This window comes from Mustela erminea, chromosome 16, assembly GCF_009829155.1.
Source record: "Mustela erminea isolate mMusErm1 chromosome 16, mMusErm1.Pri, whole genome shotgun sequence".
Lineage (NCBI taxonomy): Eukaryota > Metazoa > Chordata > Mammalia > Carnivora > Mustelidae > Mustela > Mustela erminea.
Window position 1 is genome coordinate 80,762,016 of NC_045629.1, and position 13,930 is coordinate 80,775,945.

General features: G+C 56.3%; 1 protein-coding gene across 1 annotated transcript in view; it reads right to left on the minus strand.

The window, feature by feature from the left end:
* COL22A1 (collagen type XXII alpha 1 chain) overlaps positions 1-13,930 on the minus strand; it is a 234,856-nt gene that overhangs the window by 8,321 nt on the left and 212,605 nt on the right. Inside the window, exons 54-59 of the mRNA XM_032316558.1 lie at positions 13,509-13,562; positions 11,718-11,771; positions 6,804-6,857; positions 5,263-5,334; positions 3,842-3,877; positions 1,223-1,267 (exon numbers count right to left, since the gene is read on the minus strand). Of these exons, the coding sequence (XP_032172449.1) occupies positions 1,223-1,267; positions 3,842-3,877; positions 5,263-5,334; positions 6,804-6,857; positions 11,718-11,771; positions 13,509-13,562 (315 nt within the window). The remainder of the gene's footprint in view (positions 1-1,222; positions 1,268-3,841; positions 3,878-5,262; positions 5,335-6,803; positions 6,858-11,717; positions 11,772-13,508; positions 13,563-13,930) is intronic.

Genomic DNA, 13,930 nt, shown 5'->3' on the forward strand with positions numbered 1-13,930 from the left:
TCACGGGACCTTTGTCATCTCAGTGATCAGGGGTCGGTGACGGTCCTGGTGCTCTGTGCTCCCCAAGTCCAAGGCCCTATCATAGCTGTGGGACAGAACTTCCTATTCATTAAATGTCTCAATAACACTTTGCAGGGGGAGGACTCGTCCCCGACTTCAATGTTCCCAGGAGTGTAAAGGAATGAAGAGCCGTCAGCTCCCTGGCAGTGTTCCATGAAACCACTTAACAAGGAGAGGGTGATTCTCCGCTTATTGATCAGGTATTAGAGCAGAGATTCTTATTTGTGGTCTGAACTCCCTGGCTGCCAGCCGGAGCTCCCAGGGTCACTTGTATGTCACTGCTCTGGGAGACCCTCAACACCTTCTCAGCCACACCCCCTTCCCCACGTCTACCCTCAGGAACCAGGGGCCAGAGTGCAGAGGGATCAAGTCACTCAGAAGGAAGGAGGATCCAGAGGGGGTGACAATCTCTGACACTCTGCTTCCAATGCTCTGTCTCCTCTGGTCTGCAAGAGAAACCCAGCTCCTCCCTCATCCAACTTGCAAAGAAAGCAGAGATAAATTCTCCGCAGGACCATGGAAAACAAGCCAGGGGTGGAGGGGGTGGTGGCGGTGACATTCGCAGGGTGCAACAGTGTGAGACGGGGGACGGCTGACCGAATGGAAGGGCGTGGGCCAAGGAGATGTTCAATTCCTCTACAGGGAGCAGCAGCTAGCTGTCACAAGTGTTGGAGGACACTCCCTCCCCCCACTGGCATTTCTGGGGGGAGAAAAAAAAAACCCAAACCAAAAAAAAACTCCCCCTGTTGTTTTTTGGAGGAATGAAATGTAAAGAAAGGCTTCCTGAGTGTGGCGCCAAGGCGATTCATTATGGGAAAAATCTGTTCCCTTGTCACCTCCAGCGACGAATCTGGCTCCTGGCAAGCTGGCATTTTGGGAGCTGAGCACGTCATGCCCAGGCGCTTGTACAGGGAGAGAGGGAAATCTGTCACAAGTCTCAGAACACTCGCCTTTGAATTTGTAATTGCAATGATGTTACTCCTTAAAATAACATCCAAAAAAAAGGAAAATAACAACATTCACTACAACCATCCCTTTGTGGGCTAATGATTTTCCAGGGAGCGGCAGACTCGCAAGTTCTCTGGGCTTGGCTGTGGCTCGCTGATCGCCAGCGACAGAGCCCCCTGCAAAGGTCACGTCCCGTAACTACCTCCCCACTTACCCTGTCTCCTTTGGGTCCTGGCTCTCCGGGCTTCCCAGGCGCGCCCTGCAAAGAGTCCGAAGGAGGCCGGTCACGGAACCAGGGCCCTCTATCTGCAGCCCTGTGTGCCAGGAAATCAGCCGCCCCTGGCCCCGGAGCTCCCCCTGTCTGTCCAGACACGGCGGACCTCACCTTCTTCCTCCCCTGTGCGCCTGGACTGAAGCACCCGCCCTTCAGGATTCCTCCTCTGCCTTCTCCAGGATAGATCCCTCTCGCCAAACACACTCAGGAGCCCCCACAGGGCGTGGACTTCGACGGGGGCTCATGATAGCCCCTGTGGCCTGGGCTACCTCGTCTCCCACTGACCAGAAGGACGTCCGTGACTGCTGCCCCTCCTGGCCTCTGCTGCCCGCCTTCCCGCCGCCTGCAGTGCACTCCCCGCTGTCCTGCACGGAATGTCTTTGCCTCCCAAACGTATAGGTTGAAGCCAGAACCCCCAGGGTGACTATAAATTAGCAGGTGGGGTCTTCAGGAGGTACTCAGGAGTCGATAAGGTCCTGAGGGGGGCCCCGTGATGGACACAGGGAGACAGGCATCAAGACCAGGGACCGGTTAGCCTAATTAGGGAAGGATGGCAGACCGTCTGTGGACGCCTCGACCTTGGACTTCCCAGCCCCCAGAACCATGGGAAATGTCTGTTTCTCATCACCCAGTCCAGGGTAATTGCGTGGCAGCCAACTAATCACTATCACTCTGCCTGCGATCAGTCCCACCTGCCCTTCAAGCCTCCCCTCCAGGAAGCCCTCCCTGACTACCAGCACTTAGGAACTAGGTACTACACACCCCTCCCAGAGGGCAGTCACTTTGGGGCTGGAGGACACGGCCCTGTAGCTCCCACTGCTAGGTACTCGCTCTTTCCTCCTGTGACCCTCCCCAGCTGAACCTCCCTCTACCCACCAGTGCCTCTGCCAGCGCTCTTTGCAGAGCTTTGGTTAATCCCTCTGGCCAGTGTCTGCCCTCTGCACGAGTCCCTGAGCCACCAGCTGACCTGTAACTCCCATTGTCCCTGGACGAGGTGGCAGGGTGTTTCCCCTTGGACAATAAGCCTCTGCAAGGCAGGTCCTGTGCTTATCCACCCCTGGGCTCCGCTGTGTCCACCCAAACCCCACCATGCACTCAGTTCAAGAAGACAACTGTGGGGCTTGACACGGGGAGCCCCGACCCCATTCACTGCACCCCCTCATGCAGGGGCCATTCATAGCCCCTGTTTTCACGGGGTTCACAGCCCACAGCCCACGGGCAAGAGGTGGGCCCAGCTGATTCTCATAGACAGGCCAGACCCTTTTACGTCTCTCATAGAAACACAACAAGGTGTTTTGGAAGTCCCCGGAGAAAGTGCATACTGTGTGTTGGGAGGCACAGAGACAGGACCAGGGGCCATGGTGTGCAAGGGGCAGAAGGAGGCAGGAGCTCACACGGGGGACACTGTGGGTCAGCTCGGGGCAGAACTCAGGGTCTGCTCCTAGACAGCGGGGAGCTGGTGGTATCTCCCCTCTCGTCAATCCGGAGAGCGGGAGGAGGGGGTACTGGTGAGTGAGCCCGCGATCTGCCCGTGAGTGGAAAGCCTGGCTGGGCTGGGGGCAAACACTTTGCAAACGCAGGGCCGTTGGATCCGGCTCTCACGGAGTCACCAGCCACCCTCCCCGAGCTGAGAAAGTAACCCGAAGGCGCAGAGTGAGAAGGGGTCTTCCTCACGCGGGGGGCATGCGGGCTTGGGAGCAGACAAGGTGGTTAACTAGAGCATTGTTTTCTCCGTGTCCATTCAGTGTTTTGTTTTGCATCAACTGTTTCTGCCACCTACTCTGTGCTGGGATCTGGGGCTCTGACCAGCAGAGCGGGGTGCACCTCTTTGTTTCAGGTCGTGAAGGAATGTCGACAGAGGCAACATTTTGGCACAGACCTCAGGATGAGTCGGGTCAGGCACAGAAAGGGGTGGGGAGAGGTGGGAGGGGTTTTGGAAAAGCGCCCCGGGTGAGTAGGAGAGCTCTCAGCACGCTCAGCAGATGGAAGGGCCAGAGCACCTGGAACCCTCGGCATGTTCGGGGAATGGAAGGGCCAGAGCGCCTGGAGCTCAGAGGCTGTAGGAGGCTGGAGTGGGCAGCCAGGGCATCTGGACTCCTGCTGGTGCACGGGAGGGTGGAGGGGAGGCCGGCCTGGGAAGCAGAATGACCGTGTGTGCTCTGCAAGCAGCTGCAGGCAGGCAAGGACCGTGGTGGGGACAGGAAGAGGCTGGACACCGGGGCCTGTGGGTGGTCAGAGCCATTGTGCAGGAGTCAGACAATGGCAGCCTGGATCTGGGTCCTCACAGAAGACAGCCAGAGTGGAGACACTTTGCACAGGCCACTGACAGGACTTGTTAACGGAAGGGACCCACAGCCAGGCAAGTGACAGGCTGGCATGATGGTGCCGGGACTGTTTTTCTCATCTGCGGGTCCCTGTGTGAAACTAGGCAGGATCTTCATGGCGACAGCAGCACACCGAAGCGAGGGCAGGACCCAGCCAAGCCCAAGCCTGTCACTCCCACTCCCGCATCCCCCACAAGAAAGGGTGGTCGAGGGGAAGAGACGGAGCCATACTTGCCTCCTTGCCTGGCACGCCCTTCTCTCCCGGCTCTCCCTACGAGACAGAACCAAGTATCAGGTACCAGCTCGTCGTCGCCAAGACATTTCCACTCAAGTCATGTTCCAGCAAAGACAACAATCGATGGTCCGGCCAACCAAGGACATCGCAAATGTCCTAGTCAGCCTGGGCAGCAGGCGGCCAAAAATGGCCCCAGAGTGGGCGGGGGAGCCGCTGGTTCTGGGCTCCTCTTCAACGGGACGGCTGGACTCTACCATGAGGGTCTTCGGGACCCTGGCTTTCAAGAGCGTCTCGTTGTGGTGAGGGGGTCCTCCCGAGAAGCAGGCTCAGAGTGTGAAATAAGACGCCAGGGACACTGGGCCCCGGAGCTCGCCTGTCCAGGTTCAAACCCCGCTGCAGCCACTGGCTCTGTGACCTTGGACACCCTCCTTATAACTGCCTCAAGCTCGCTGTGCCTCAGTTTCTTCATCCGCAAAATACAGCAGAAGCTGTACCTTGCCACAACCTTGTCTGCTGTTGCTGTGACCAAAGGCCAGGAGCTGGGAGTCTGGAAGTGTGGGCGGCTGGCTGCTGTGTGGCCGAGGGAGGCGGGGGTTGGAAGAGGATGCTCGGGCCTCTAGATGGGCCATGGAGAATGGGCTCATGTAAAAACCGGTGGCCAGAGCCTTGTCCGGCTTGGACTACATGGTAGAAATGGGCCACAGAGAGGTGGCCAGCTAGAGTGGCTGGGCTGGCTGGGTGGGGGGGGCCCCCTCAGGGGTCAGAATTAAACTGGAAGAGGTAGACGGAACATGGGTATGCTTCCTACTCTTGCATGGGATGTACCACCCTGAGCCCGGGATCAGGAGCCCACGGTGTGGACTGTGGCATGAAGAATGCACCTGGAACTCAGGGGGACGTGTCTGAGTCCCTCAGTGTCCCTCTGCCCAGAACCCAAGCAAAGATTCCCCAGCAGCATCTCTGGTCCCACGTTCTAGGCAGGAGCCCCGGGCTCAAGCAGCAGCTGGAGTGCCGACTGACCACAGGGCCTCAGGAAACCCCACCCATATGTTCTTACCCCGCAGCTGAATTCAGTCACAATTACAGTGGTTTTGAAGGGTCCTTGAAGTTCTAGGATCAGAGGAGTGTGCTCTAACATCCCCATTTGAATAATGGCAAAGCTCAGGCACAAAGGCTATGAGACTCGCCCAAGGCCCCACACTTAGAGAGTGTGGAGCGGAGAATCCCATGCAGCCGACTCCTGAGTTCCCGTGTTGGCCAGTGCACAGCCCTGCCTGCCAACCACCCCGTCAGCGTGACCACACAGCCTGTGATGCCACCTGAGCTGGGGGATCCAAGGACAGCCGGTGGTGGGAAGCGTACTGCCTTTGAACCTCCCCACAGAGCAAGGGATCTTGGCCCCCAGGGAGTTCTCGGCTTACCTGAGGCCCCCGGGGACCCAGGAAGCCAGGGAGCCCGGGGCTGCCATGGTCTCCTTTGTTGCCCTTCTGGCCCTGCAGAGGGAGAACAGGCATTGATTCCCCAAGGTCCAGGGCCAGCCTGAGGAGACTCGGAAACCTCGTAACGCTGCTGTACTCTGAAGACCTGAGACACGGACGGCGACAACACCCCTTTCCTGTTTGGGAGGGCAGCGGGTCGGGGAGAGGCGTGGCTCCTGGGAGTGCTGACAGCACAGCAAGACTAGAAGCATCTCTTTCCAGCCAAAGCAACAGAAGCAACATGGGACAAACCCTGAGCAGAATCACGACTGTGTGTGGTCTCTCCAAGGAGCCCACCAGCAAGGTAGCACACTGATTCCCAAGAGCACAGCGAGGCTCATGGTTTGGTAGGATGACTTTTTGGCAACAGCTCTGGGGACCCTTTCTATTCCAGCATTTCCGGGCATGTGTGACTCAGCTCTTCTGGGGTCAGTTCTGCACGGGGTGTGAAGCCAGGCTCATGGCCCTGTCCCATCCCGTCTGTGTGGTCTTATCAGCAGTGACCAGGCCCACGCCACAGCTTCTGAGAAATATCATTACATGGGCTAAGGAGCTCAGCTCTGCTGGTGTAGTCATCCTTGGCCTAACAGAAAGAGGCATCTCCACTAGGGTAGATCAGATGCCCGGTTTGCCTGGGAAGGATGGGTTTCCCAGGATGCAGGATTTTCTGTGCTAAAGCCAGGAAGGTCCTTGGCCAACCAGGATGGGGCCATCACCCTCATTTCCACAATGATGCCAGTTGACTTGCCAAATGGTCTGCCTAATGCCTCGTGCAATCATTGCTCGACTCACCACACCCCGAGGAAAGGTGGTCTTCTGAACAGAGTTGCCAGTTTTGGCAAATAAACATACAAGAAGCCTGGGAGGGTAGGAAACTTGTGGACAGGATCTGACTCACCCAACCCCAGAAGCCATCAGAGAACCACCTTCCCCAGGATGTCCCCCCTCTACCAGACCTAATCCCAAATCCAGGGACCCGGATTCTGATTACTCATGCCACCCTCTCTCCACTACCCACAGATCCTACCCATCATTCCTTCCTGCTCTCCCCTCCCCCCACCTCCTGACCACTAGGAACACCCTCTTCAGCCAAGTCCGTCCTATATCATCCCCATGTCATACACTTACCCTGCCGTCTGAGATGGGAATGGCTGGAGATGTCACCTGTCTGCCCATCCTCTAAAAACATGCAGTGTCTACTGTGCAATCCTGTTATACATTTTTTTTAGTCCTTGGTGGGTTTTGTACCTTTGGGTGGCTATGGCAGCAGACAACAGAGATCCGGTGTGTCATTGCACGCATTTCAGACTTTCAAAGACATCCTTATCCTTATCCTCTTGCCTCCAGGCTATTTCCAGCTTTCAAACCCCCTATTCTCCCTTGATGCTTCTAGCATAGGGAGCACACAATCTGTGATATGAAAAGACAGCATGCCCATTTCAAAGCCTGCCTTAATTCCACCATACAGCAGGGATGGTACTCACAGGACTTCCTGCGGGGCCAGGGTCTCCTGGAGATCCCGGTGATCCATTCTTACCCTGGTGGAAGAAACACAAGTAGTCATCTGCCAGGACTTTCCACCGGGACATCGAGGAGCAGGGCAGTGGAAGAGAGTGACTGTCGGGTGTAGAGGACCAATGTCATACCTGCAGCCATCATTCAGGCCAGCACGTCTCTTAGTAAGCCATGGCATTACTCAGAAGATGTTTCTCCACTTATAAAAGGAGCTTGTAACACTTAACTCATAACATTGTGGAAATAAATGAGTTTGTGTGCATGATAAGTGCTAAGCCTGGTGAGTGCTGCCCAGGGCACAGGCATAGGCAATAATTATGACCTCATCCACCCACCCATCCACCCACCCACCCATCCATCCGTCCATCCATCCGTCCATCCTTTATCCTTCAACTCAGATGGACATCCTTCAGCTCCTTAACATTGTGTCTTAAGGAGATACACAAAAGTGTTCACATCAGACAATGCTGTTCTCAGCTTAGGATGCTTGTCCCTGCGCTGATTTCATTTTACTCCTCCACTAGGGGCACCTTTATCCTGAAGACTTGGGGATGATGACACAGATAAGAAAAGCAGCCGTGCAGAATCCTGCAGCTACTAACCTGAAGGTCCCTTCACTCCAGACTCCAGCACTGGCCTGATGATGTTAGCATTCTCTGACTCCGGTATTTTGTGCATGCCCGTGATTTTGATAAACACGTTTCACCAATAAGATCCTTGGTAGTGTAAAACTCAGAAAGTTTAAGAACTCCTCTAGCTATACCTTTGAGGTTCAGACAAATTCTTAGTAAGTCTGAAGTTCAAAGCTTGGCGTTAGCAGACTGGCTTGGTCACTACCCCTGCCCACCACTCTCCTTCTTGGGACACCCCCCCCCACACACAGATGGCTGTGGCTTCACCTGGCTCTACCTGGCTAGGAGGAGCCCAAAGAACCTATGTGTCCCTCCTCTCTCTCTAGGGGCAGCATCTAGCACAGCACCAGACACACAGGAGACAATCTGCTGGATAAAGGAACTGAGAACATCCCAGGAAACCACACTTCTTTGGCCCTGTAACCACAAGGTGCTAACATCCTACGATCTATAAAGCACACAGTCACCAACAGAGACACATTACACTAACAAGAAGCTCACGCTGCCTGAGGACTCCCTCCATGCCAGGCTTCCCACGCACAAACTCCCCACAAACGACCGATACAAACACTGCCGTTTTATGAGTAGGGAAACGGAGTCAAGGAATGTCTTCACCCCCTGCTTGAGACAGAAGCGAAGGGGCTGAGACTGGAAGCCAGGAAGCATGGAGCCCAGCCGGTGCTGCCCTGCGCCTCGGTAAGCACATGGCTCCTGGTGGTCATGATTAGACAGGGCTCAGGTCTTCCAACAAGTGTGTGTGTGACTGCGGGTGATTCATGCAACCCACCCCCCGTCCTCCTGCCGGGAAGCGTGAAGTGTGGCTGTCCTTGTCCCTGGATCACAGATGAGGAGGCCGAGGCGCAGAGAGAGCATGGCATCTGCCCCGGAGGGCCGCCGCTGGAGCAGCCCGTGGCTCTGTAACTTCCCCCACTCACCCCTCCAGGGAGCGTTGTACGGTGGCTCCTCCCGGCACCGCGCTCCGCCCACCCACCAACCCATCTGTGTCCTTCTAAAAATATGTGCTGTGGCTCATCCTGATGGTAATTATCTCTCTCCTCCTGCTCCCTCCGGATCGCAGGGAAGATAAGGGCCAAGACACATTACCATGCCGGCCAACACAGGGGGAGGACACGGTGGGGCAGCTCGGGGCGGCCACCTGTCACCTGTCAGGGTGCGGGAGGCCAGCTGGGGCTGAGACCTGGCTCCCTCCTGGGCTGTGGGCGACTCCTCACACCCCACTTGTCCTGAATGGAAGCCACAGCCCGCCCGTCAATTGCTCTGCGCTCCGAACTCCTGTCCTGGGCCTGCTTCTACCAGATCCCTTCTTTCCGAGAAGGCAACATGGCCCACACAGCCCAGGTGGGTCTTCAGCTACAGACTCGAATCAGACTGCCTGGATGTGAGTCCAAACCCTGGCCCTGCCACTTACCTGCTGTGTGATCTAGGGCAAGTTACTTGACCTCTCTGTGCCTCCATTTCTCATCTGGGGGCAGGGACCGTAGTAGCACCTGCCTCGCAGGGTTCGGGAGAACTCCATGAGAGAATTAGGTGAATGTTCGTGTGGTCCCTAGCACTGGGGACCTATACTCAGCGTCTGGTTCAAGGTGGTGTGGAAGTTTGCTAGGAGCCTTCTCTGCACTGGGGAGGCTCCAACTGATCAAGAGAGAGGTCATCAGTGATAATCCAGATCCTCCTCTGATGTGTTCAAGAATGGATTTGGCAAACTCACGCCAAAACTGTTGGTTACAAAGTCCTTATGTGGTCACTCAGAACTGATGGGAGCAAATTAGAAAAACACGAAAGCACCTCTGGAGACCTCGGGCTTTCCCCACCTCCTTCGTGTGGCATGTGAGGCCCTGGGCTTCCTCCCCTCACCCATCCTGGACCCCTCACTCGCCCCCACACATGGTTTTCCTTCCCTTTTCTGTGCCCCTGAACACACTAGCATTCATCAAGGACTTACAGAGCACTACTGTGTGCTAGGAGGCCCTGCAGGGGGTCAGAGTCAAGTCCCTCCTTCCTCCAAGAGCAGAGCTCAGCATGGAGCCCCAGGGTGACCACCGACCATGTACCGGGTGGGCCCTTTCTGAGGGCGGGGCGCTGTTCCATCATTTCAGCAGTTTAACTGCTGGGGTGTGTGACTTCCCCTTACTTTCCAGAATAGCAACAGGCCCAGGGGATAGCGACAGCCAAGAGGCCTGCATCCCCCGAACAAGTAGGACACAGGAGGACAGGAGGACAGGAGCTTAACTACAGAGCTTGGAGGAGGAAGCTCTATGAGGGGCCAGAAGGGACCCCAGTGGCCGCCACTCTATGCCTGCAGGCTCGAGACCTGGGTTTCTCTACCTTTCTGTCCTTACACTCCTGCCTCCCCTCCTCATCCCACATGGAAGCTTAAGACCTCAGCTTTACTGGATATCTGTTTCTGGTCTACATGCATATCTGTGTGAGATACATAAAAAGAAAGGGGTTTTGGCATCCCAGGAACCAATGTTTGCCCCCTGGGGGTGACACCGCCCCCCTGGGAACGCATAACCCAGAGAGCTTTGGGGCCAGCCCCCAGGGACTGTCATTGGTGAACACCCTCAGCTGGGCATAGCCTCCGGGTCCCTGTACATCATGATCGGCAGACGGACCCCGCATTGGGAGAGTGGACACAGGGCACACCACTCAGCTGTGCAAACCCGAGCGTGCTGTCCGATGAACAAATGCCACATTCTAGAGAGAGAAGGTGGGTGCGGTCAGTGAGCTGCTGCTGCGGAGCGGGACATAGGAAGTCAGGGCAGCGCTGGAACCTAAAAAGCAGGAGTACCCTGCCTCGAGCATGGATATTGCCCTGGAACCAAACCCCAGCGCACATCAGTACCCACACGGGACACCTGCCCCCCAGCTGAAAGGCTGCCTGCATCCCAGTCTGAAGGCTGTCCTCTGTGCCCTTCCTCAGCCCACTGGGACCCAGGGCTGAGGATGTAGAAGGCGTCTGGACACCCTGTCCCCCCACAGGTTGCTGAGTTAGGGTAGGGAGTGGGATGTGAGTCACTGTGGCCCCATCAGGGGAGAACATGGCTCCTTCGAGTGAGATCCAAAAAGATGCAGTATTCCAATGCCTAAGACCTGCCCTGGGCACCTCCTGTAGGGTCCTGGAGACAAAGAACATAACCATGGCGGGTGCAGAGCACTGAACTTGGTGTCAGAAAGTCTTGGGTTTAAATCCCGCCTACAGCTCTTACCAGCTGAGCACCCTGGACCCAGGAAGCCCGTATACATCTAAGTTACTCACCGGTTTACTCCACACTCTCTCTCTCTCTCTCTCTCTCTCACACACACACACACACACACACACACACACATGAAACAAGACAGCCACCTAGATAGAGTCCTGTGTAACGAACACATATTCTATCAGTATGCTTATAAGTGCGCCGGAAGTAGTTTAAAATACACACAAGATGCTATCAGCACCGGCTCCCTCTGCAGTGCAGGGGCTGGGCTGGAAAGGGAGTCTTCTTCTCATTTGAATTCTGCATGGTTCCTTTTATCGTCAGTATGGATCAGAACCATGCTGTCTCCGCATAGGACCTCATTTGGAAATGAAGTCACTGTGGATATAGTTAGTTTAACAAGGTCATTCTGGAGCAGGGTGAGCCCCAATCCAATACCACCCGTGTTCTTATACAAGGGGGATATTTGGACATAAAGACAGGCCCACAGGGATAATGCCAGATCAAGAGGGAGGCAGAGGTCAGGGCCATGTTTGCACAAGCCAAGGAACATCAGAGATCGTCAGGAAACCACCAGAAGCAAAGTGAGAAGTGTGGAAGTGAGCGCCTTTCTCACAGCCCTCAGAAGCCGCCAGCCCTGCCCACATCTTGATCCTGGACTTCTGGCTTCCAGGAAAATTCTTGTACATCCAGCCTCCAGAAGTGTGGGATAATACATTTGTTGTGGAAGCAACTAAATCTGTGGCTCTTACGGCAGCCCCAGGAAGCTAATACACAGATCACACACTAGACATGAGAATGACCTACAGGGAAGTCCTCCAGGGCACCCACCATGCCAGGTGGCTGCTTTCACATGTCTGTGTGGAAGGCAGGTGGCCCCAGAAAACAGCCTGGGCTGTGGGTGGGAGGCACTAGTGGGGCTCGGGCCACAGTTCTTTTCCAGCTGCTCTGACGTTCTGCCCTTTGTAAACAACACACGGGGTTGGTGAACCAACCCAATGCCCCCGCGGTAACAGCCTGAAATACTCACCGGGTGGCCCCTCAGTCCCTGGGGACCCTGTGGCCCTGGGGGTCCAGCATCTCCCTGGAACAGAGAGACATCAGGTTATCACAGAGTGGCTGTCTGGGGGGGACGGACAGAGACAGTTTCAAATGTGGGCCAAACTTTGTCTACTTCCCCAAGAGAACCGACTAGCTGTCCAAACACTCCCTCGATAATCTCCAGGGGTTCCGCAGACCATCTCCCACAGACCATCTCCCGCAGACTCATCTCCCGCAGAGGAGTAAAGGCGGGAACACACTTTATTTACTCGCTTCGACACTTTGCACCTGATCCCACAGTGATTTCCCGGAGCACCATCTTGAACTAAGGGAAGCCAGCCAGAGAAGAGAAGCCGCCTTGCAGTTCTGTTTCCGACTCACTGGACAGTGACCCGACCCCCGTTTGCCGCAGTGAGAAGAACGCGACCCATGCCCCCGGCCTCTGCCAGGGTGTAGAGCTGTGGAGACTCAGACCCACCTTATTTTCCGATTGGCCTCACGGCATGTAAGTCTCTCCCATGTTATGAATGAAAACCCCAAACACTCAACCACTCTAAGAATGGAGCTTTGCAAATGAAGAGAGCCCTACCTAGAGCAGGGAAGGAGGGGAGAAAGCCTTTGTCCCCTGATCTGGCATCCCGGGCTCCTGTCCCAGCTGCTCCCTGACCCGCGGGGGGAGCTGAGCTCAGCCACACTCCCGCCTGGGGAGCTCCTTCCATACACTCTGCTGTAAGCTGAATTGAGAGGGGATGGGTTTTCAAGCTGCTCTTGGGCCTGGAGAGATCGGGGTGTCTTTGGGGTTGGGGCTGGGGACAGCTCTGCCTGGGTCAACGCAATGGCTCTGTTTTTAGCTGCACACGGGGTGTGACTTTTTTTCTCAAGCGAACCCTACTACTGAGGAAAGACCTGGATCTGGGAGGTGTTTCCTCTAGACCCTTCCAGCTCTACCGTCTCGGGTAACAGGCCAGCTGAGAAGTCCGTGGGCATCAATAGCCACGGGCACCATGTCCTCCACCAAGGTTCAAAGGCAGGTCGTGAAGGAGGTACTGGGATCCCGAGACCCCGTGCTCATGGTCCTGATTGAACATCCACCCCAAGATGGCAGGTGTTGTACACACGTGTCAGACGGGCCCTGGAGGATGTCACGTATGACATCTGCTCCCCCAGGCCCTGCGGAGCCGTCAGATGCAGCCCCAGGCCACCTCCTCCCACCTCCAACAGCCCGTAAGTCCCTGGACCCCTCTGGGTCTCGGTGTTTCTGTCTGTCCAACTCTAGTAAGAGACATCGTGCCTGATCCTGCATCAAAAGTCAGGGGGAGCAGGTGAGCAGTACCAAGGGCCACGGGGCTCGCGGTTACGGTGGCTGTGATGGGCTCGTGGGGCTGCAGCCGATGGAGCTCGGGAAACAACCCGGGAGAGATGCAGTTCAATCTCACGTGAGGCCAGACCCGACAGGCCGCCTCCATGAGGCCAGACCCGACAGGCCGCCTCCGACACCAAAAGCTACTCGCGATGAAGTCAGCAAGGCCTTCTTTGCTGCCATTTGTGCCACGGGCACCGACCACAGGCTGGATACCCAGATCCCAGGGCCCCTCCAGATTCCAGGGAGGCCCCCAGGGGCCGGCAGGTGGGACAACACAGACTCTGCTTCTGGTGCGCCTTTAGGCCACCCCCCTGGCCGCCCTGGGAGTTTCTCCTGGCCCCTAAGTGATGCACAATTTCCTCTTTCTCCCCGCCCCCTCCGCAGGCCCAGCCAACCCCACAGGAGCCCCGCACTTACATCTTTTCCTGGTGACCCTTCCTGGCCAGGGGGCCCCATGGCACCAGGCTCTCCCTGAAAGGGAGAAGCAGAAACAGAACACCCGCTGTGAGGGACAAGAACACAGAATGCCACCTGCCGGGCCTCTGCACACCTGGCAGGGAAGGAGCCAGGAGCACGGCCCACCAGGAAGAGCCCCACGGAATCCGGGCCAGAGCAGCCGTCTACGGGGCCCTAATGTGCCTCTCCGAACTGCCCAGTGAACACCAGCCGCAGGGGCAGGTGAATGGGCTTGGAGTTCTGCCTCCTCGCCCGCTGACCCATCAGACATCTTAGCTTTCCCATCATGACACAGAGCCAAGCTTGTGCTGAGCCAAGCACAGCAAGGGGTCAAACCGGTGGCCCCCCAAGGTTCTTTCCATTTGGGACATCTAAAGGTCAGG